The sequence below is a fragment of the Sorghum bicolor genome, chromosome 3 (assembly GCF_000003195.3).
Source record: "Sorghum bicolor cultivar BTx623 chromosome 3, Sorghum_bicolor_NCBIv3, whole genome shotgun sequence".
Taxonomy (NCBI): Eukaryota; Viridiplantae; Streptophyta; class Magnoliopsida; order Poales; family Poaceae; genus Sorghum; species Sorghum bicolor.
In genome coordinates, this window is record NC_012872.2 from 52,629,721 (window position 1) to 52,653,771 (window position 24,051).

The following is a 24,051-nucleotide window of genomic DNA, read 5'->3' on the forward strand; positions in this document are numbered from 1 at the left end:
TCCGTCCCCAGTCCTCCGTCACCGCCTCCCTCGAAACCCTACGGCGCAAGCATTTTGCTTAAACCCGCGAGGCCACGGACCCGGATGCTGTTCCGCTTCCGCCTGGCCCCCTCGTAGCCACCGCCTCCGTAGCGCCGCCACCCACCCGCCGGGCGGCCATGGCGACCCCGTCTTACGCGGCGGTGAAGTGCCTCAACACGTCCTCGTCCAGCCGCAAGCGCTTCTCGGTACGCCTCTTCTCCGACTGCTGTTTCGTCGCTGACAACCGAATCCAGCTCGCGGAAGAGTTGTTTTTTTTTTTTTTGGATGCTAATGGACTCTGTGTTTCCTTCCGCAGTTCAAGAGCTTCTCGCAGCGGGTGGAGGAGATCGACATCGATGTGTACCGCAGCCTCCACACGCTGAAGGCGGAGCCATCCAGTGGATCGTCCTTCTTCCTCGACGCAATTGTGGAGTGGAGGGTATGCGACTTTTTCTTTTTTCTTGCTTCGTTTATTCCAGTCTTTGCTATCCTTAAATCCACTTTGGAAGTAACAGGGGAGCTTAATTTGGTGCTTAGAGCATCAGAAAGAGTTTAATTGCCTTAATCATTGTTTGTTATGCTGCCCTGTGTGTTATATTGTGTAATAAAATTCCACTCAGCGTGAAATGGACCTTAGTTCCATCTAATTTGCTTATTTTTCTGATTGAGGAATTAACAGAGTTCAAGGTTGTTCAGAAACTGCACAAGTACAAACTTTTGTTCACAAACTGCACAAGTACAAACTTTTGCTTTAGTAACTATCTAATAGAAGCATAGAAAACCTAAAAGTTTGAACCACTCCTGTTGCCAGCCCCTCCCAAACAATTAATTTACCTAAACTTTTTTCTATCTCAGCATTCCTAGTATTCTCGGTTGCCATGCTTAAGCTGCATCATGCCTCAATCAACTTTCTGGCCAATGCCTGTGCCATGGTTGGCTAGGTTTCTGCCTGAGTGAGTGCAACACTCTCAACTCGAATTCCACCTATTGCTCCCACCATCGTACTCACTTCGCATCACCTGCTACTGACAAAACCACACCACCATATATGTCTTCACTTTATACTTGCACTTGGTGTCTAAGTGTGTTACAGTTCGATCAACTTCTGTGGGCATCATGTTTGATGCATGAAACAGAGGTGCCAATATGGAAAAGGGCAATGAACTCAATCATATTGTTAATTTCTAGCCAATAGATTAGTCTCTCTAGCTGTCCTGAATGTACTCCCTCCGTCCCAAAAAGAGTGCACATCCCACTATTCAAGGGGTCAACCAATCTCAAGTTTGACTAAATACATACAAAAGAAGGTACTAACATTTATGATATCAAATAAGCATTATTAGATTAATCATGCAATAATTTCATAAGATACCTATTTGGAGATATGAATGTTGATAATATTTTCTTTAAATCTAGTCAAACTTGAAATTAATGGACTCCTCGGAGAGCGAGATGTGCATTCTTAGAGGGACATAGGGAGTATGAAGTTGCAGTAGGTTCCTTTCCATGGTCCTTTTAATTGCTATATATAGTAGTTACATAAATATGCCAATCCCCACTCCAGAGCCGATGCTAATATGATCATAAATGGTGCGATATGAAGCTTGACATTGGCCAAGGGTGTGATGGGGCTGAAGGTCCAACACATTCACCAGTGCAACTCTCTCGGTCTTGTAATGGAGTTAAGGGCATGATATAGGCTGAGCAGTTTCTGCAGATGCATGAACTGGGCTGTGTGGGGGCCTATCTGGAAGGAGTTTTGAGTTAAATTGTTGCTAGTTTTCTGGTGCCGAAAGATGCACTAGCAGGTCTCGCTTGGGATAGTGATGGAAGTTAGGGCTTGAAGTAGACCAAGCAAAACGGCAGAGGCATGGCTTGTGCCCAGCATGAGCACATCTAGAAGGGATTTTTTGATTATATCTAGGCCATGTGGGAACTTGGTTCTTTCTATTGCAAATAGATTAGTTATAGTTATAGGCATTTAACGCTTGTTTCTTTTGTTTCTTATGTGAATCCAGGAGCTCAATACTGCAGAGGATTTCATCTCATTTTATGAGGAGATGATACCATTGGTACAGACACTGCCTCAAATTGTCTTACACCGTGAAAAGCTCTTTTCCGCACTTGTACAAAGGGTTAACATGAGTGCAAGATTGTCCCTGGAGCCGATACTCATGTAAGTATATCACACATTCATGAACTTAGTTGAAATGTGATGACTTCAACTCTGCTTCTATAGTATTAAATGTGTTATATGCTGTCATTGCCTTTCCTTATTTGTCTGACCTACATATGTGAATGATGCATGATTACTCAAGTTTGGGGTTTGTGTAACAATTTTGAAAAACTATCTGTACAATATAATAAGAATAAAAATTTGGAAATGAAGTCAAGTTTGCCATTATTTATATCTGATCATCTGACAAAACTTGCTGCGCAGGAGATTGTTCTATTGGGCTGTAAATGGAACCTGCCTATGTCTGTACTTAGTTGTAGATGTTTTGTTATATCTTTGTTGGAATGGCTACTGGATCAGCATATAACCTTTAAACAACATTAATACTAGGTGATCCCATATTTTATTGCTCTCGACAATTGTTTTTTGTGTATGGAGGCACGGGGAGTTGAAGAGCCTCAGTTTATTGTCCAACTCTTGGTTGCACACATGCCCTGTTTTCTGTGTTGTTCTATTGTAACTACTCAGCTCTATTTTGCCTATTGCAATCCTTTGTGTTGAATTAAATGTACTTCTATCGAGTAATGGGCTCCAGTACGTTGTAGCATCAGAATTTCAGTTTCAGTAGGTCACTAGTGGAATCGTACTTTATGTTTAATATTCAATAGCTCATGTTTGGTTTGTGATGATTTAACAACTATTGGATGTCTAAATGATTTATTTTTTACATGCAGGTTGATTGCAGCTCTCTCCAGGGATATTCTAGAAGATTTTTTGCCGTGAGTTTCGGAGCTCCAATTCAATAAGTTACTATAAGGCTACTCAGCATGGTTGTTAGTCTGTAGCATTATAGTGTTGTGTAGGCCCTGGTTCTTATGGCTTGCTTGTTTTGTTTTTTGTTATCTCAAAGATTATAATCTCTATTTTTTCCCCAGTGACCTAAATTAAATCAACCTAAAAGGATTATAATCTCTATTGTTCTACTGCAAGAGTTGACTGAGACTTTATTTTCATACAGAATGAGAGGTTTCAGAGGCCCTTATCCTTGTTAGTTATGCTTGACCTTCTTTTCTATTTTTTTATTGATTACAGCTTTTTAGGAAGACATGCTAGTGCCCTTTTATCTCTCCTTAATGATGGAGGTGATCGTGACCCCGAAATCCTGGAGCAGGTTGGTCTGCTTATTGTGATTCATAAGTATTGCTTGCAGTTAAGTAGCAGAAGTCATATGTTCTGTTGTATTTCAGGTCTTCACATCCTGGTCGTATATAATGATGTACTTGCAAAAGTATCTAGTGAAAGATACTGTCCAAATTCTTAGGTGAGTTTGCATCTTCAAAAATGAGGCCTATGTATGCTATTGGCTCATACCTTGTTTAATGGCCTTTGCCCCCATGATTGGATAAACCAGCTGCATTTGTTATTATCCAATATAAAATCAGTTGCATTTGTTGATAATATGATACCCAAATAGCTATCTAACTGACTGCCAAGTCTTTATGATTGTTGAAGGATCACAGCAGCGTTGAGATATTTCCCAAAGGACTATGTTAGAGAATTTATGGCAGAATCTGTATCATTTTTGCTGAGGAATGCACCTAATAATCAGCTAACGCAAGGTATTTTCCTTTTCTCACTTATGTTCTTTTACTGGATATGGATATATCATGTTTCTGAAAGGTAGGGGTCTTTTTTGTTTTCCTTAACTTTTTGGTGTTGGTTTCAATAATGCTATGCCTATGCAGCCACTAGCATTTCATATTTAGTCTAAACTCCAAAATTAGCCTTTGTGGTATCTGTGGGCTCAACTTAAACATTATCTCCATTGTGAATTGCTCAAAGATATGACATAGTTTTTGTGGAAGTATTCATTCTTAGCCAAGCCTGAAACTGAGGTCTCAGAGGACCAACTGAAAGTTGTGGGAGTAAAATAATAGATAAAGATGGAGACTTAAAGGGCATCTCCATTTATTTTTCATCTCAATTCTACTAAATTGGTTCCTTTCCTTTACCTTTTTTTTGGTTTTGTCTGGCTTGTTATCTATTCTCGATTGGAAGATGAGTTTGATGAGGCACACTGCTTACACTGTGGTTCAGTTTCAAATCATTTCTATAATGAGGTTTACTAATTTTCTGACTTTAAATATTGAAAAAAGGCGGATTTCCCACTACATTCAAGTGCTTTTGATGATTTGCTCTCAGTTATCTCAGGCCCCAGGACACACACCATTCAAGTACTAATGAATGGAGTTTTAACTGCGCAGATTGGTGTTTTCCTTTTTTCCACTGGCTTCCTATCTTTCTCAACTTTGCCATGTTTTCTGTTTGCTGAGGCAGAAACCTCTTAACATAGGGAGAACTGTGTTTTCCATATAAAGTTGTGTTATATAGCTTCATCACTACTCCCTTCGTTCCAAATTGCAAGCTGTTTTGGCTTTTCTAGGTACATAGCTTTTGCTACGCACCTAGATATACATTATGTCTAGTTGCATACTAGAAGCTATATGTATCTAGAAAAGCTGGAACAGCTTACAATTCGGAACAGAGGGAGTACTGGTGCTAAAAAGTTTAGGCTGAGCTACCAACAATGGTAATGGGCAGCTAGGCTGTCATGCTTGTTTAACTGAGGTAGCTAATTTATTTTAACTTGCATTTTTCTTGATTGGTCCTTAGGTCTACTGAAAGTTCTATTTGACGCTGCTAAACAACCATCACCTACACGGATAGACGGGGTGGTCTCTTTGCTGTGGCATGTCATGAAAGGAACTTTCACAAAGCTACACTCCAAAGCTGGGCAGGTCTTGAAGTTCTTGTTGAGCAAGTCAGTTGTTTCCACTCTCCGTGATAAATACCCTGATGGTCAGATAACTTTCTGCGAATGACACTTACTATTTGTTTTTTTTTTTGGCTTTGCTTTTTTGCATTGTCCCTATGTTCCATATGTTCTACCTATTGCTTGTTTTCATTGGGCCACCTCATTATCAATTATGGTTTAGCTATATTGATCAGTGCCTCATTATTATTATTATAATTCATAAGTGAGTTTTTAGCCTCCATATTTTATCTATGCCATGATGGTCAGATGATTTTCTGCCAAATTCCCAATGACATTTACTATTGTGATTTCCTTAATGTTAGTTGCGCTGTCCTTTCAGTGCCCCATCATAATTCATAAGTGAGTTTTTAGGCCTCTCCATGTTTCAGAACCACAATGCAAGACCTAACATCATTTTTTGGGCATAATCATGTCAGGAAAAATCTGTTTACACTTCTTTATTCAATAATAATCAACGGATAGTACAAAATGCAGGGTCTTCTACTATTCATGAGGTCATGACAGGGCTGATTCAAAGATTATGCGATGAAGTGGATCCAAAAGAATTACCATTGATGTATACTTGTTTATTTGAAGAAATCAACTGCTGTCTTAAGGATGGCTGTTTGGAGCATTTGAAGTGCTTGATTGATTTCCTTGCATTTGCTTTACAGAAGAAGCAAAGCAATGTATTCGGTCAGATTTACCATTTTTCTGTCGATATTCTTTCACTGCTTGAATTCATTGTTAGTTCAGATTAGATGATTAGTAGATTCTTCTCTATTTTGCCAGATAAGGTGAAGATGATTAAACTTGTTGAGGTGCTGGTTAATAGATATGTGTTGCCTTGTAGCAACATAACAGAAGCTTCTTCATCTGAGGTTCTTGGAAGTATTCTTGACTTTCTGCTTTCTGTTCTGGATGTTCCAACCATATCTGGCAACTTGTCCATCGTATCACCTTTCTATGCTCCAGTGTTCAAATTAACAAATCCAAGGTAAATTTTCCCTTGCTGATGGTGTTTACTTTGTTAACTCCTGGACATTTTGCTTCTTATCAAATGGTAGTGATCTAGCACCTAACATGGATTTCAACTCTGTATCCAGTGTGATTGTCTTTATAAAGAAACTTTTGGCGACCGGTCCTCAAGTTACACAGCATTTTGAAAGTCAGATATTGAGGTATGTAATATATTTTCTTATATTCCTTAAAAGAATTGTTATGTCTATTCGCAATTCACACACAAAAGGTTTGACCATGCAATTTTATGTCTTGTAGTGCAATGGATAATTTCATTGCAAGTTCACCCGAGGATGTTATCTTTATCCTTCTAAATTTCTTTAAAGGATCAAAGAAGCAAATATGTCTTCGTAGCACTGATGGAAATCATCTGGATTCAGTGGAGAAAACTTACAAGTTCTTTGAATCAAAATTTTCTTTCTGGATAGAGTTATTAGATGATACAGTCAGCACTGGTAATCGATCTAGTAATAATCAGGTCAGTGAAAAGGAAGCTGCTATACTGTGGGGATCTATTTGCTGCTATCCTAACATGAAAGGTGTACATCAAGATGGTTTGTCACTGCTGAGGAAGTTAATCTTCAACTTTGATCGGTTGCTTGAAGTGGGAGAAGGTGATTTTACTTAAAGATTTCTTTATCCTAATATCACTGTAGTTAGTCTTTCTAAAAGGCATAAATTCAAATGATTGACATGCAGAGAACATGAATGGTCTTCCAATGACTACCTGGAGAAGTCTACTTGGTGCAGCATTGTCATCGTACCACGAACTATTGCTGGTCAACACCAGCAGAAATTCAGAATTTAGTTTTTTCATATCGATTGCCAAGAGTCACAGTACATGCCCACAAGTACTGTCTGCTGTAGCTGAATATTTGGATTCCCTGCAAGGGTAAAGCTACATGTACTTTTTATCCTCCACTTTAATGATTTGTCTCCTTAATTTATCTGATTAAGGCAATTCTTCATTTTTTTTCTGTATGCTTCCGTGAGCAGACTACCATCCCTGGAAGTGACCAAAGAATTTGATCCACAAAATCTCTTGGATCTGTTCTCCATCTTTGCTGTCAATTTGAGCAGTCCAAGCAAGAATGTTCGAATTTTAACCTTGAGGATTCTATCATATTTTGTGAAGATGGATAAACGTCTTATCACAGATGAGGAGCGACCACACAAGAGGCAGAGAACAGAAGTTTCTGGAGAGGAAGCTGTTGCTAAATACGCTAATGTATGTCTTGTGAACTAATACTTTTATTTGCTATTTTCCTGGCATTGCTCTAATGTTTCCTTGAAATCAGGTTGTGGATACTCTTTTGATTATTGAGTCGACACCAATTTCAGTATCTACTAGCCGTAAAATTGCTATCTTCATTTCTCGGATACAAATGAGTTTATCTTCGAAGATGGTTCATGATGATTACATACCTCCTCTCTTACATGGTATTATTGGCATATTGTACAATAGATTTAGTGATCTGTGGCCACCAACACTGGATTGCCTTGCTGTCCTCATTAGACAACACAAGGAGCTTGTTTGGGGTCAGTTTGTTCAGTTTATTGCAATTCACCAATCAAAAGGACTGACTGTGAAAAATCAGGAGAAGCTGGAAGCTGCAACCCAACCACAGTGTATGTATCAGTTGTTTGTCTAATGTACTTTTTGTAAGATAATCTGCTGCATTCTCCTGATCTTTTGCTACAGCAAGGGTTAGGCATTAGGTCAACTCTGCTGTCCTCTATCTACCGTAGCAGTATGGCAGTAGTGCTAAGTAGTGGCTGATCTCAGCCCAATAGTAGATAGCTGTAGCAAGTAGTGGCTATAGTAGAAGTAGTGGTACTAGTGTACCTTGTAGGTGGTTGCTAAGAGTTGTATATATCCAGTTTGCTTGGCAATGAAAGGGCAGTTGAGTTCAGCAGCATTTGCACTTGTGCTCGTGTGTGCTCTCTTCTCACCCTTCTCTTCCTCTAGCCCAAAATCCAGTGTGTGTGAGAGAGAGTGAGCTGCTGCTCACCTGTGCAGGGCTTGCTGGCTGCCAACATTTTAGTCATTGTTCCCTAGAAACACACACATTGGACAATCCAAAGCCTCTAGTAACCGTTTGTATATGTCTTCATTCTTTACATACACATCTATGCTTTGAGTTGCCCTTTTCATGTCCTTTGCTGCTGTGTGGTCATATTCCTATTTCTGCTCAGAAATTCTTGACACTTTATGGGGATTTTGTATCGTATTTCAAATGGTGCATTTGCAGGCTGTGTGGATGTAATAATATTATTGCCAGATCTGGCAGATAAGCTGTGATTTTTATGACAAAGTTCTGATGTGATATGCTTTTAGTTACACCTGATGGTACATTTGAGGATACTGGAGTCTTATCTTACCTTTTGAATTATCTACCGGTGCTGACTTTCTAACTTAGTGTTTTGCATGCTTCTACATCAACAAATGAACAATAGTTCCTTCTGTTCAACTTGGTTTACATAATGAAAACTTAATTTGTTGGTTTTCACATATTTGTGATTTACTTGTAATGGCATACAGAAATCCTTTGTAAAATGCTTAGTAGTAATTATAGAAAGCAACTGTTTTGAAGCAGTAAGAGTTGATGTATCTTTACAATCTTTCTGATATTATTGAGTATTCTTGTATACATTCTCCTTCGGCTCTGTTTATTCTTTTTGTACTGCTGTTTCTTACTCCATGTTTGGTATTGCAGCTATTTTTGACTGCTTCAACTTGTATCTTGCTATGGACTTTGATTGCACACCAGCTGAGACCATGGCTACCTTATTGCTTCAATCGCTTCAAAGGATTCCTGATGTTGCTGAATCCCGATCTCGACATCTTATACCGCTATTTCTCAGTTTCATGGGTTATGATGATGGCAGCGTCTTTAGGTATTTAGATGACAAACCATCTTATTTCTACAATTTTGACCTTTGGAAGTCTGATCCTTATTGATACCTTTTTTAACTGACTTCTGCAGTGCTGATTCATATATGCCTGAAAAATGTAAAGGCAAACAATGGAAAGTGATTCTAAAAGAATGGTTAAACTTATTGAGGTTAATGCACAATGCAAGATCGTTATATCAGAGCAAATTTCTGCAGGAAGTGCTAACTAAAAGGTCTGTGAATAAATAGTTATTTATGTGCTACTGCGATCTGCAGATGAATTAATGTGTTTTATCTGTTCTGAATTGTGTTTTAATTTACAATTTGTTCCCAGGGTTCTTGATGAAAGTGATCCTGACATACAAGCAAAAGCATTGGATTGCCTTTTGAACTGGAAGGATGAATTCTTGACCCCATACAGTCAAAACCTTAAAAATCTGATTGATGTAAAGACTCTTCGTGAAGAGCTGACCACATGGGCAGTTTCACATGACTCCTCGTCAATTCTGAAAGACCATAGAAGTCGTGTGGTTCCTCTGGTTATCCGTGTGTTGGCACCGAAAGTAAGGAAGCTGAAGCTACTTGGTTCTCGAAAGGTTTGTGTTTGCTTACTGCCTATCTATCAACGATAATGGTATTTGTAATTTTTCATTTGCTTTGTGTTTGACCTCGTCATTATTTTTTTGCATTCTGCCAGCACACAGGTGTCAGCCATCGAAAGGCAATTCTTCGTTTTCTTTTGCAGTTAGATTCAAATGAACTTGAGCTCTTTTTCTCATTACTTCTGAGGTCCTTGATCCCTGGCGGCCTCCAGCTTAAAATGTTTGGTTCTCAGTCTGACAATCTACTTGGAAATTTCACTGACATTGTTGGAACTTCAACAGAAATTTGTGTAGAGAACTTTACATGGAAAAAGGCAAATGGTTTCATTCATCTGGTTGAAGAAATTTTTGGTACTTTTGATATGGCACATATAAGCCCATTTCTTAATGTTTTATTAATCATTGTCGCTCGCTTGCTGGAGAGTTGCATGCGGAATCTTAGAAGTGGGAGTGATGGGAAATATCCTTGCAACCAATCAAATGACCATGATAATGATTGCTCCATAAATTCTGAAGTGGGCAATTCTGTAAACTTGGATGAAAGCCGTAAAGAAATGCATCTAGGAGACCATATGGAGGTGCGCCGTAACCTTTACCGATGCTCTTATCTTTCAGTTTTACTCTAGTACCATATGTGACATCTTTTGCTGAACTCCCAAAGTAGCTTTGTGTTACTCTGGTAATCAAGCTCAGAATGCCAACTTACTGAAATAACTAGTACATCTGAAGGTATTATAGGGAAGAACTAGTTACATATAGCAAATCAAGTAGATGGTTCTATCAAATTCTTACTTCAAGTACTTATTATTTGTAAGCTTGTGTCGTTATTTCTTATCATGAAGCTACTATGCATTTTATTCGCCAAATGTTTATATCTTCTCTTAACTAATTGCTACAGGAACCTCACTCTTTCATGCAGACAAGTGTATCCATCAAGCAGTTGAAGGATTTGAGGTCTTCATGTATTAGAATTGTCTCTTCAGCCCTTAGTCACTTTGAAAGCCATGAGTTTGGAGAAAACTTCTGGAACATTTTTTTCTCTTCTGTGAAACCTCTGGTAGACTGCTTTACACAAGAGGCTTCCAGTAGTGAGAAACCAAGTTCATTATTTGCTTGTTTTATGGCTATGAGTGGGAGCCCAAAATTAGCACCACTGCTGGGGTCAAATAATCTTGTACCAGCTATTTTTTCTATTTTAACTGTGAAGACAGCATCAGGATCCATCACCACCTATGCACTTGAGTTCATTGAGAATCTGTTGAGGTTGGATGTTGATTTGCAGCAGCAAGATGACCATTCAGTGAAGAACGTTCTTCTTCCACATATGGATGTTCTTATCCATAGTCTCCATGATTTTGTTAATCATCGCAAAGAGCTTAACAGGTTACTCACGCCATTACTTAGTAATACTGCTGTGCAGAATGCAAAACATTGACCACTTCAATATACTAAAATACTTCCTCTTTTTCACTGTATTTGTTCATGCCGTTGGTGGTGGTTGTGGGGAGGGGAGGTTACGATTCAGTATACCTGTCCATTGAAGAATTCAAAAGTATAGTTATTGTAATGTTTCACAGTCTACCCCCAATTAAACGCCTTGAAGGAGGAAGATTAGTTGTAGCATGTCATTTAATTGGGTTATAGATGGTGATCTTACACTGAGTTTTCTTTGAACTATTTTCTTGGTTAGTGCACATTTTTTGGGCTACGGACAAGCATACTCTATCAAATGAGAGTGATCGTAAAAAATACCAACATGTCAGTCATTTAATTTATATTTTTTCCATTCATAGAAAATGTAATGAACCATAGCTTACGTAAAAAAAGAATCATACCATAGATATTAACTTCCTATAATGTTTTGTTCATCTATTATGGTGGTTAAACATCTTCTTATGAGAGACTCAGGACTTCAATAGATGTCTCTGTTTTGTCAAGCAAGTGTATAAATTTTATTAGAGTTCATTGCTTGGGTCGTATCCTCTCTTTCAAAATTCTGTTCCACATTGCATCACATTAATATCTTTGGACGTGTTTACAGCACATTTGGGAGCATATGCATTGCATCACATTAATATCTTTGGACGTGTTTACAGCACATTTGGGAGCATATGCATGTGACTTAATAAGCTTGACTTAATTTCCTGCATTTTTAATATATATACAGGAGATCTGGTACATGGCTTGGGCAACGCGAACTTAGGCTGTTCAAATTATTGCTAAATTACATCACAGATCCCTCAGCTGCTGATAATTTCATAGACCTTATTCTTCCATTTTTCAGTAAGAAAGATTTGAACTCCGGTAAGCCTTATATGGAGTAAATTTTTTGTGCACATCAGCCTGCATATCGTATGATTGTTTTTTAAAAAAAAAAAATTGCAAATGCCCAACCTTGACATGGTCTGCCCTATTTGTCTCGTCTTTTATATCGCAGATGATTGTTTGGAAGCACTATGTGTTGTGAGGGGAATAATTCAAAATCTGAGATGCAAGGTATCTGTAAAAGTTCTAAATGCACTGAACCCATTACTTGCGATTGTTGGATTGGAACTGCGGCTATGTATCTGTGATATTTATGCTGAGTTGTCATTGCATGATCCTTCAATGTTGTTTCTGGTAATTATCACTATCTGTGATGTCAATTATGTCCACTTTGCCACGTTGCTTGTTCATGTTTCACAGTTTATTGTGGTAATTTGCTTTTTTGACAGGCTGGGTTCATACGAGATCTGAATGCAGTTTCAGCTTCAGAACTTGGTGAACTAGATTATGACACAAGACTTAACACCTATGACAAGGTTAGGCCACAGTTGTTTCTTGGCTTGACAGAAGAGCATGTGGGCGCCATATTGTCTCATTGTGTGTATGATATGTCATCTGAAGAGTTGATTTTGCGGCAAAGTGCATCGAGGGCTCTGCAGTCATTCCTGGATTTTTCTGCCTCAGTTATGAATGATGATCTGTCCAAATTCTCTATTGATGATAAGTCTAGAGAGAATAATACCAGAAGCATTTGCACGATGGGCTGTATTCAGAAGATATTGGAAAAAACTTATCTGCACAATATGGGAGTAGCAATGACTAAAGATATATCAATTCAAAAGGTGTGTATATATTTACTATTTTTTAGTTTGTAGTCTATAATTATTGATTGAAGGGCTGAAAATGATGTTGTATTCAGGAATGGGTTATTTTACTTAGGGAGATGGTCTCCAATTTTAATCATTTAGCATCCTTAAGATCATTTAGGCCTCTCTGTAAGGAGGATATGGAAGATGATTTTTTCCACAACATAACTCATTTACAGGTAAGTGTGCTTGATTCAGTTACACCAAAGGCCAGATAAAGGACTGTAAAACTCATTTATATTTACTAATGCAGGCTGGTAAAAGATCAAAAGCATTGTCGCTTTTCAGACAGGGAATCAAGGAAAACAACTTTTCAGAGGTAAATGATAAGAGAACGCTCTAGTTGATGTCAGTATGATATGTGCATATTTGGAAATTAAATTGCTGATAGTTGATCATTTGTTTCGGCTGTTGAATTGAAAATCTAAGTACTTGTTTGGTGGACCCATGATGCAAGTACCAGTTTTTTTTATGAAAGAAAAATAGGTACTTTGTCTCTTTGCTTTGTCAGGCTAGTATGGCTTCACAAATGTTTATATAATATTGCTGAAGAGATGTGAGCCTATTTTTTACCTTTACCTTAAAGGCCCTAAGAGATTTGTGTCACAAGACAGATTTTCTTTGAAACTGTGTAACGGTGTACGGATCTTGCATCACAAGCAGCAGAAATTTGTCTTCTAAAGCAGCGCAATTCTGTCTTGCAATACTGTGTTAACAAAGGAAGTCTTAATAGTTGACGACTACATGAATGTTAATGTGTTATGGCAGTTAGTTAGCACTCAGCAGTCAGCACCTAGAAAAACGAGATGTTCAGAGAGTACATTTTCCTTTAAAGAAAAACATTAATATGCTTGTTGCTATAGTATCTTTGTTTCCACCATTGGTTCTTGCGTTTGCAGAAATTTTACCAGCAAAATGGATGGTCTTTCCTTTTTGTTTAGATACATTTTTTTACCTTGCATAAGAAAAGCATTCTGCACATAAATCGCAACTCACCAATCTCAGTTTCATGCACCTGTGCCTGTTGCATAACTCAGATAATAACTTGTGCAGGTAGTGTTCAGTGAACTGAACTTGTTATCTTCTCCTGTTTACTTTTTCATTAACATCACTTTGTGCTTTCATTTAGGATATCACTATGAAAGTCTTTGTTCCACTATTTTTCAATATGTTTTCTGACGTAAAAGCTGGGAAGGGTGAACAAGTCAGAGATGTATGTTTGGATACACTATCTGCTGTTGCTGCCAAAGTGCAGTGGGAACACTATAGAACAATATTGAAGAGATGCTTCCAAGAATTAAACCTTAGACCTGATAAGCAGAAGATCATATTGAGGCTGATTTGCTCTGTGTTAGATGCATTCCATTTCATGAAGCCTGCAAATGATGCCTCAGGAAATTCTGATGCTATGAGTGAAGATGCTGATTCTTCCCTTACATTCTCTTTGACTACGGTCTCTTCTGAGAAGCAACAGTACCTGCAAAAGGTTGTGTTTCCGCAGGTTCAAAAGTTGTTAGGATCAGATCCAGAGAAAGTCAACGTCAACATAAACCTGGTAGCACTGAAAATACTTAAGTTGTTACCGGTGAATTATTTTGAGTCACAACTTTCGAGCATCATTCATCGAATCTGTAACTTCCTCAAGAATCGTCTTGAAAGCATACGTGATGAAGCTAGGTCTGCTTTAGCTGCTTCTGTGAAGGAACTTGGGATTGGGTATTTGCAGTTTGTGGTCAAGATATTAAGAGCTATACTTAAAAGAGGTTTTGAGTTACATGTTCTGGGCTACACACTTCATTATTTATTGTCAAAAAACGTTACTGCTGATATGTATGGTAGGCTTGACTACTGTTTAGAAGATCTGTTGGCAGTGGTTGACAGTGATTTACTTGGAGATGTTGCAGAACAAAAGGAAGTTGAAAAACTTGCCTCCAAAATGAAAGAGACAAAGAAGAGAATGTCATTTGAGACTCTTAAGTTGATTGCTCAAAGTATTACATTCAGGACAGATTTACTGAAGAAGATAATATCGCCTGTTTCTTTACATCTTCAGAAGCAACTTACTCCAAAGTTGAAAACCAGACTTGAGATGATGCTACACAATATAGCCTTAGGGATTGAGTGCAACCCATCTACTGAAACATCAAACTTGTTTATCTTTGTGTATTGTCTTATTGAGGATACTATTACAGGAAGTAGATCTGAACGCAAAGAGAATACACAATCTAGTCCTGATCAAGACAGTACTGTAGGATTCCTGGGACTAGGTGATAGTGGTGCACAGAATTCTTATATACTTACCAAGTTTGCACTTGACTTACTTCGTAATCGTCTGAAGAGCATCAAGCTAGACAAGGAAGATGAACAACTCGTGAAGATGTTGGATCCTTTTGTTGACCTTTTGCAAAAGTGTATGAGTTCCAAACATGAAACTGTTCTCTCAGCCACTTTTAGATGTTTTGCCTTGTTGGTGAAACTTCCTTTGCCATCTCTCAAGGACAGTGCAAATGTTGTAAAAAATGTACTTATGGACATTGTACAGAGAACTGGAAACTCCAATGGTCATTTGGTCACATCTTGTTTTAAGCTACTTGCTGATCTACTTAGAGGATTCAGGATTTCACTTTCAGATAATCAGCTTCAGATGCTTGTTCATACCCCTATGTTTGTGGATCTTCAGACAAATCCTTCCCCTGTTGCCTTATCACTTCTCAAAACAATAGTCAGGCTAAAATTGGTTTCCCACGAAATTTATGATATGGTTGTTAAGATAGCAGAGTTGATGGTAACAACACTAACTGAATCTATACAGCAGCAATGCATTCAAATTATGCTACAATTTTTTCTGAACTATCCACTTTCTGAGAAGCGCTTACAGCAACATATTGACTTTTTTCTGGCAAACTTAAGGTATGATGAATATCCATCATTACTTACCAAGCTAACATCTGCACTGTATGCTAACACTCTGGAAAATTGCAGCTATGAACATCCTTCAGGAAGAGAAGCAGTGCTTGAAATGCTCCATGACATTCTTACCAGATTTCCCCAGAGAATTATTGATGATCAGGGTCAAACTTTTTTTCTTCATCTTGTAGTTGCTCTAGCGAATGAACAGCATCAGAATGTGTCTTCAATGATCCTCAGAGCTATCCAAAAGCTGTTAGGACGCATTGGTGATCAGGGAAAGAGTTCCATTTTCGAGTATTCCCTTTCGTGGTACACTGGTGAAAAGAAAAGTCTGTGGAGTGCTTCAGCCCAGGTTACCATCTAGTAGCATTGCTATATTTTTCCATATACTAAAAAAAAGATATACTGTACATTTAGCAGTGGACTGGGTGGGTGGTTGCAATTTGTTTTTGTATTTGGGTGGTATTGAAGTACTTAGTCCCTATATGCTTATGTTTCAAAGGACTATTGTCTTTTTACATCAATTATTGAAGTGGTTCTTGCACTTTATAGGTTATTGGTTTACTTGTTGGCGATCACACATTACAAACGGGCAAGCACCTTAAAAGTATTCTACCTGTTGTTAAGAAAATAGTGGAATCATCTGTCATTGCTTCTGGAGCTATACAATTAGGTTTATCTGATGAAGCTATCCTGCCATTGTGGAAAGAGGCTTACCACTCTGTTGCCATGATGGAGAGGTTACTTCTTCGCTTTCCGGAGTTGTATTTTGAGCAGAACATGGAGGTATGATTACCTTCGTGCACTACTATTATATCAAATCGCAGTTGTATGTACTTTTTTTTTTCTGATCTAGATCTTGCCATGTCTTTTATGTCACCTCACCTCATGCCTTAGTCGCTTAAATGTATGGCGATAGTCAGTCGCCACGCCTCGCTTTACCGCTTTGCTAACCTTGGTGTTGTGAAATAACCATATTATTATTTTCCAGCATTCATTTTTTTGCAGCCATGTCTTTTTACTCATCAATGAGATTTGTACTACTAGACTTAAGTATTAAGTATTCAAGGCACATTTACTTATTTAGTATGGGGGTCTCAGATTTATTTGTTCTTAAACATAGTATTACTTTCAAACCTTGAACTGGCCATATCCCTTGCAACCTCAAGTTTATGACAGTTATAATTTGCAGGACATATGGATAATAGTATGCAAGTTGTTGATCCATCCTCATTCGATGTTGCGTAGTATTTCAAGCTCTCTGGTAGCATCATATTTTGCTACAGCAGAGAAGAGGAAACGTGAACAGAAATTGGATGCCCCATCATGGTTGCTTGTTCAACCAAGCAGGCTATTCATAATAGCTGTTTCCTTGTTGAAACAATTGAGGACTGAACTGAGTGATACTACGGCAAATAATCTGATTGTACAGAATCTTGCATACTCAGTCTGCAACTTGCATATGCTGATTAGGCAATCAACCTCAACACATCAGTTTTGGTCTAGCATTAGTTCTGACCTTGGTGCTTTCCTTGAGGGTTTTGAATTGCTTGGTTCAACAAAAGTGAAAAATATGTTTCTCCTTTGTACTTCGACATCTAGTGATGTATCTGGATCTAACCTTGGCATTAACGAAGAGCCTACATCTTTGTTAGTTTCGTCGATCCTAAAGAAGATGGGAAGAATTGCAATGCAGATGCAGGATACACAGGTAAGCTCCATTCCATCAGCTAAGTCATTTCCTTGTATGTTTCTCAGGATGGCAGGTTGCAATTTCATATGAAATACTTATTTTTCTGTCCATATGCAGATAAAGATCGTGTTCAATTGCTTCAGTATGATTTCATCAGCTCTTGGTGCTGATGAATCACTAACCTATGCTGATCACCTCTTGGCCCCATTGTATAAAGTTTCTGAAGGATTTGCTGGGAAAGTTGTTAGTGGTATGTTAATATTCCTGTCTTGGTATTGTTCATTATTTGTTTTCAGCATTTCGGAGATTCAGTGTAGGGCATGTTCAGTGCTTAGGGCTTGTCATCTGTCTGAGCTTATCTGAGTACCGTTTTGCTGTTGTGGTTTCAGATGAAGTGAAGCAACTGGCCCAGGGGGTCCAGAACAAGTTACGTGACCTGATTGGCTCTGAGAAATTTGTTGAAGTCTACAAGAGCGTTCGGATGGGCCTGAAACAGAAGCGGGACGGTAGAAAGCAGGCACAGAAGATTGTTGCAGCCGTGGACCCAGAACGGCATGCCAAGCGAAAGCAGCGTATCGCATCCAAGCACCGGGAACACAAGAGGCGGAAGATAATGGCTATGAAGATTGGCAGGTGGATGAGGTAGTTCTGTATTAGGCTCTGCGGAATTTGGTGGCAATGGGATCATCTAATTGTAGAGGTTTTGTACTGCTAATTTTTCGTGCCAAAAGTGGTGGCATAAAATTAAGTTAATGTTTAAGTAGATAGAAAATTTTGTTTTATACGCTGTGTCACTAACTTTTGACAGGCCGACCTAATTTGTTGTTGATGATGAGTTGCGGGATCATATTGTAAGTAAAATGTTCAGAGGCATCTGCAATGAAGGTATCTGATTGATTGGATTAATTTATTTATTGGGGAAATAAGTAATAATAGTATATTAATCGTGCAAGCAAGAATTATTGCATGAGGTTTGCAGCTCGCATCATCTGATACCCTGGGCCGATCAATCGGTGAAAGTGCACCGGTGAAACTGATACACCCGAGCACTGACATGCTTGTCTGAGAATTGATTTTAATTTAATCAAGATTTTATATGAGTGGCGGTCCGAAGAATCTGGGTGTTGGAAAATCCTGATTTTTTTTCCCATGGATTCTTTGTTGTTAGTGTAAAATGACATATATGTCCTAAAGACTGATAATAGCCTAGTTGTTTACTAACTACAAGCTGAAAGCAACAATGGTACTAAATTTTAGTTTGTGTAAAATAACTTAAATGTCCCTAACAGGCTGAAACTTATGGTATTTATATTACATGAGAAATATATAATTTTTAGTGAAATATATGTGCAATGCCTATATTATAATATAAGAAACAAAACAGGTAGAGCCTATATTTTCGTATCTCTTTATTAATTCTAGCGCCACAGCATCATTTCGATTAGTTGACTGTCCTAAGAACATTAGGAAAGCAAAGTTTCCACCAATCGTCAACACGCCCCGCATGTGTGGGACGACCGTGTGCGGCAGGCAGAAGACGACTCGCAAATTGACCCCTCGGCGCCGTGGCACCCGTAGCACGGGCCGGCACATCCGTGGCTCTGTCTCCGTCTCATAATAATAATAATAATAATGGCTGACGGCCTGACGCAGTGACACGAGCCCTTCCATCCATTAGTCAAAGTCTTGGGCCGGTCCACGGCGACGTCAACCCTATCGCCGGTCGCGCATCCGGGGGCCGTAGTACGTGGCGTGGCGCGGGGCCAGGTTTCCTGTCAAAAGTTAGTCATGCTGGCGTGCGCAGTGCGCTCCGGGCCGCGCCATCCGTCGGAGCTCGATCGGTGGCAGAGGGTCCAGCGCGCGTGCATGTCTTTATTGGCGTCTTCACTTGCTGCCGTTGACGGCCTGCCCAGGTCCGCTCGGGCAGGATAAGAATAAGAGGCACCCTTCTCCCGCTTGCTCGTTTACCTCTTGGTGTTGCCGAGCTGTGACATGGACACTGGCACACGCGATTGATCGGTTGCTTTGCCGGCCGCTTCTCCGGGGGACCGGACGGGGCGATCGATCCACCGACCCAATGTCGTCGTCCTACTCGTCACTCCTCTCACCGAGCCGCGCCCACGCGGACGATCATCGGGTTCTTCTCGGCGGCGATGCCGACGACGACGACATGGCGGCCGTGTCAAGCTACCTCTCACTCGACGACATCGTAGATGATGTCGTCGGCGGGGAGTGGTACCGCCCGCTGGCGGAGGAGTCGTCGTCGGCGGCGGCGGCTGAGTTGCAGCCGGAGCCACTCTTGTTTGCCACGCTGCAAGCGGAGGATGGCTACTGCGTCAGTGGCAGCGGCGGCGAGCAGAGCTCAGCGGCACTAGCCAACGACAACCACGACAGGATCGACCTGACGCAGTAAGCTTTTGATTGTTGATCAGTAAGCTGCCCGAGATGAGATGATCCTCTCTGTTAATTTTATTTAATTTCCTGACAAAGTAACTAAACGTTTGCTAATTTGCTGAATACATGGAAAAGGGACGGAGGCTCGAGGAGGCTCCTGAGGAGCGAGCACGGCAAGATCGCCTTCAAGACGCGGTCGGACGTGGACGTGCTGGACGACGGGTACCGGTGGCGCAAGTACGGCAAGAAGCTGGTCAAGAACAGCCCAAACCCGAGGTATATATTACTATATTATATCTATCGACATGTATATTACGTATCTTTTACTCTGTTCAATTATCGTCTCTCTGATGAACATGAACATTTCATCATCCAATTAATTTGCTCGGGCCAAATCAGGAACTACTACCGGTGCTCCAGCGAGGGGTGCCGCGTGAAGAAGCGGGTGGAGCGGGAACGGGACGACGCGCGCTTCGTCATCACCACCTACGACGGCGTCCACAACCACCCGGCCGCCGCGCCGCCACGGTCGCCGGCCTATCGCCTCGGGGAGCCGCCGCACGGGCACCACGTCTAGGAGCCAGGCAACCAGCGTCCAGCGGCGGCGGCACCGCGGCCGTCGATCTCTTGGCGCGTCTAGAGCTCTGTTCTTTAAACCCACTCTTTAGATCATCAGCCTTTCTAAAACTCACTCATTATTTCCTTTTATTTTTTTTTAAAAAACACCACTCTTTTAAATCCTTGTTGAAGAGCTATTCTAATATAAAAATCACTCTCTATCTCTCTTCGCACTTTAACAGCTTCTCTATATTTTATTAGAAACTTTTCATAGCCAGCTCCGTTGTCTATGTTTGACAATGAGAAACCAGAAATATCAGATGGACATGTTTGAAGACTTATAATATTGAAGAAGTTGTTAGTGTTTTTTAACAAAAATTCCTATTTTTATTAATATGGAAAGATACTTTTGGATTTGCTGTAGTTTCTCCTATCGATGCACGATTTGTTTATCACGATGGTGATTCATTATTGCTGAATCTTCTACTCAGCTATATGCTATTAATGTTCTACTTCTTCTAGTTCAGTTTCTAAGACATCTTCTAAATTACATTTTTGACTATTTATATATTTTATATTACATTATTTATAGTTATAAATTTATAATTATATATTAGATAATACATTTGATTAAAGATTTAAATAGTATCAAGTTTATATATTATAATACTTTAAGTTTTTAACTAAATTATTGATCAACGGATACAAAATTTGACATACACAAAATGCCATAAAAACTAGACTGGAGGAGTACTACATAGCCGAGTTTCTATGATCATGGGGGCCCAAATACAGCGCAGCCCCTCTGCGTTGTGGTCTTGCTGTGCCAGACCAACCTAGTTTTTCTGCACCATAACATGAGCGTCACTTAAACTGTTGGATTTGCTAGTGTGACTTTACTATTGGACTGCCTTATTAGAGTCGACAAATATGATTATACTAGACTCTAGTTTTATCAGAAGTTATGACTTTTAGCCAAAATTACTCCACATTCAATCAATGTGTCAAACCTAGTATTGACAAAATAAATTTTTAGTCTCAAATTTACAAATATGCCTATATTCTCTATTTTAATTTATTTGACAAATGTTGAAGATTTTTGTAATGCCACTGTCATATATCGCAAAAAATGGCATTGTTTTTTATGTCAACTATGTTAACAATGTTTTTAATATTTGCTTGCTCCTCTGTGTTAAAGGAGAGAACAAAAAGCTTTTTAAGTGAGTCTTAACGAACCTCAGCTTAGTTGGGTAATCAGAGTTTTGGCGCTGATTCGTTGCGTTGGAGGCCTCTTCGAAAGTAAGACTCATTCTCTAAACTATTATCTGAAGAGTCGTTTAAATAAAAATTATTTTCTAGATCTTTTTTACTCTCCAACAGTTTTTTATATCTTGTACGCATTTTAGAGAGTCAGTCTCGTTGTTCATCTTTGACTAGCGAGAAATCCAAAATAGAGAATCACACTATTTAGATATCCTTTCAGAGAAGCTAATGGAGGATATTCTTTTATAAAGATCTCTATTTCTGACAATTAGAAAGAATATAGAGAGTCTCTTGCTCTTTGCATCAAAGGCTACCTTAGGCACTCATCATCATAAAAGCGTGTTCACTTGAGTATGAATCACATTGCTACAACAATTGCTGATCGGTAGGAATGCAAACATGTTTAACCACAAAACTTATAAACAGAACTTAAATTTTGTAAATTATATGGCGATTTGCAAAATTGACACTATAGGTTTTTAATTTTTTATGGATAGACCCAATTGTATCCCTACTGATTGGGACCCATACGGAGTGAGACAAGAAAAAGAAAAAACAAAACAAAACTCGTAGGCAGCGATCCCCAAGTAAGGGAATATTCCAGGCTTTGTGCCATCCATGCGGCCGTGCATCCGGTCACCATCTCAAAAGCCCATCATTGAGTTGGAAATCAGGCAAGGTTTCTAGAATACAAAATGTTAATCCTTCAATAAAAATTAAATAAAAAAGCTATCAAGATTTAATAAAGTGACTAAAGTTCAGCTAGCTAAAATTTAGTAAGGGAACCAAACAGGGCCTACGTTGGTATTGCTAGTTTTGTAGTTGTGCGTGTCCAGAAACAACACGAAAATAGCATCGGCATCTTAAGATAATATACTTGGTTACAAGGACTAGCTCTCTTGTGCATTGAGTTCGACTGACTCATGAGGATGGAGGTTGGTGGAGTTTTTGACTATTTATTTATTCTTTCAGCGGAGTTCAAATGACTTCATGAATATGTAGATGTATGGTTTACGTGATAGAGATTTAGAGAGGTGGCTGAATCTAAAAAAATTGGTCTGAATCCAAAAAATCTAATAGGGAGGTGGTGTATAGTTTATACGTGATAGGGACTTAAAGAGGTGGCTGAATCTAAAAAAATTAGTATCAATCTTAAAAAAACATAATAGGGAGGTGCGTGGTGTATGGTTTAGGGAGGCTGGATCTAAAAAAACTTGGTCTGAATCTAAAGAAACGTGATAGGGAGGTGGACCCATTTCACTTTTAGGCCTTGTTTAGGGCGTCCCCAACGGTCTCAGTTAAATCGCCGGTTACCGTGTCAGCGAGAATAATAAAAATATGGAACAAGTTAACTTTGGGCTTGTTTAGATGCAAAAATTTTTTGGATTTTGACACTGTAGCACTTTCGTTTTTATTTGACAAACATTGTCCAATTATGAAGTAACTAGGCTTAAAAGATTCGTCTTGCGATTTACAGACAAACTGTGTAATTAGTTTTTATTTTTATCTATATTTAACTCTCCATGCATATGCCGCAAGATTCGATGTGATGGGGAATCTTGTAAAGTTTTGGGTTTTTTGATGCATCTAAACAAGGCCTTTGAACGCATGTCAGAGACTCAGAAAATTTCGAAAGACGTGCGAGCTAGGCGATTTCTTCGTCGCTAGCGCTACAAATTTTCTCACTCTCTCTCCTCCTGATTGGACGAGTTAGTCCTCCTAGCTAGCATGCTGTCAGCCATTGCGGACGTCCTTAGTTCCTTGCTGAAATTTTTTCGGAACACTGTAGCACTTTTCGTTTGTTTGTGGTAATTATTGTCCAATCATAGACTAACTAGATTCAAAAAATTTGTCTCGTAAATTTCGACCAAACTGTGCAATTAGTTTTTAATTTCGTTTATATTTAATACTTCATGTATGCATCTAAAGATTCGATGTGACGGAGAATTTTAAAAAGTTTTTGGATTTTGGATGGAAGTAAACAAGACCTTACACGGCATGGACACAGAAAAAGGTTTTTCTATTTTTTTCTGTCACTTAGGGCACTCACAATGCGGACGATCATAGAGTCTAAAGTTATTTATTACCTCGAACAATATGAACTTGGAGTCTAAATAAGACTTGGAGTCTTATTTTTTCTACCTCTTTCTTCAATAAATATGCTGCCACATCAGCAAAATACCATAAATAATATGTAATTAAGTGTCTTAGACTTTGTGATAGAGTCTTGCATTGTGAGTGCCCTTCGCTGGTGGGCTCGACATGTAGTGCAAAGTAATAAAAGTTAGTGCAAAACAAGTTTTGTTTTCCTTGAACAACTTGTCACAAAATTTGCAGCGATCGAAAAAAGACTAACACTGCGAGCTCCAAATGCACCAGAGAGAGAGGAAAAAAGAAAACAACACACGAGGCCACAAGCCCTTTTCCCTAATAATCCCTAACAATAAAGAAAGAAGCCAAAGCCCTTATTAAAAAAAAAAAGAAGCCCACAATGGCGACGGCACACGTGTTCTGATGTCGCGTTTCCACCAATTGTTGACGGGGAGCCCAAAACGCTACGCAGGGTTCACGAA

At 39.2% G+C, this 24,051-nt stretch overlaps 2 protein-coding genes across 3 annotated transcripts; both read left to right on the forward strand.

Annotated features, from left to right (window-relative positions):
* LOC8078224 (small subunit processome component 20 homolog) lies at window positions 15-18,173 on the forward strand. Of its 2 annotated transcripts, none has more exons than XM_021455226.1 (31): window positions 15-227; window positions 338-460; window positions 2,040-2,197; window positions 2,932-2,976; window positions 3,290-3,368; window positions 3,445-3,518; window positions 3,710-3,816; window positions 4,871-5,056; window positions 5,508-5,708; window positions 5,805-6,009; window positions 6,119-6,193; window positions 6,291-6,646; window positions 6,732-6,924; window positions 7,029-7,260; window positions 7,331-7,661; window positions 8,750-8,930; window positions 9,020-9,160; window positions 9,262-9,523; window positions 9,625-10,107; window positions 10,428-10,912; window positions 11,697-11,833; window positions 11,967-12,148; window positions 12,244-12,636; window positions 12,714-12,839; window positions 12,914-12,979; window positions 13,790-15,570; window positions 15,643-15,922; window positions 16,123-16,356; window positions 16,763-17,281; window positions 17,381-17,513; window positions 17,653-18,173. In XM_021455226.1, exons 1-31 carry the CDS (start codon window positions 159-161, stop codon window positions 17,907-17,909), a joined length of 8,094 nt encoding a protein of 2,697 aa, XP_021310901.1. In that variant the 5' UTR covers window positions 15-158; the 3' UTR covers window positions 17,910-18,173. The 2 variants fall into 2 exon arrangements, with proteins under 2 accessions (XP_021310901.1, XP_021310902.1); XM_021455227.1 differs by having other exon boundaries at window positions 10,449-10,912; window positions 17,653-18,143.
* LOC8078649 (probable WRKY transcription factor 51) lies at window positions 19,184-20,587 on the forward strand. The gene is made up of 3 exons (XM_002455805.2): window positions 19,184-19,672; window positions 19,793-19,933; window positions 20,057-20,587. The coding sequence occupies exons 1-3, from the start codon at window positions 19,341-19,343 to the stop codon at window positions 20,232-20,234; spliced, it is 651 nt and encodes a 216-aa protein (XP_002455850.1). The 5' UTR covers window positions 19,184-19,340; the 3' UTR covers window positions 20,235-20,587.

Excerpts from the sequence above, each read along its gene's own strand:
- LOC8078224 (XM_021455226.1), top strand. The coding sequence starts at position 159 with ATGGCGACCCCGTCTTACGCGGCGGTGAAGTGCCTCAACACGTCCTCG. Across the intron at positions 461-2,039 it reads ACGCAATTGTGGAGTGGAGG|GAGCTCAATACTGCAGAGGA; the intron begins GTATGCGACTTT and ends ATGTGAATCCAG. Across the intron at positions 8,931-9,019 it reads GATGATGGCAGCGTCTTTAG|TGCTGATTCATATATGCCTG; the intron begins GTATTTAGATGA and ends TGACTTCTGCAG.
- LOC8078649 (XM_002455805.2), top strand. The coding sequence starts at position 19,341 with ATGTCGTCGTCCTACTCGTCACTCCTCTCACCGAGCCGCGCCCACGCG. Across the intron at positions 19,673-19,792 it reads GACAGGATCGACCTGACGCA|GGACGGAGGCTCGAGGAGGC; the intron begins GTAAGCTTTTGA and ends TACATGGAAAAG. Across the intron at positions 19,934-20,056 it reads AAGAACAGCCCAAACCCGAG|GAACTACTACCGGTGCTCCA; the intron begins GTATATATTACT and ends GGGCCAAATCAG.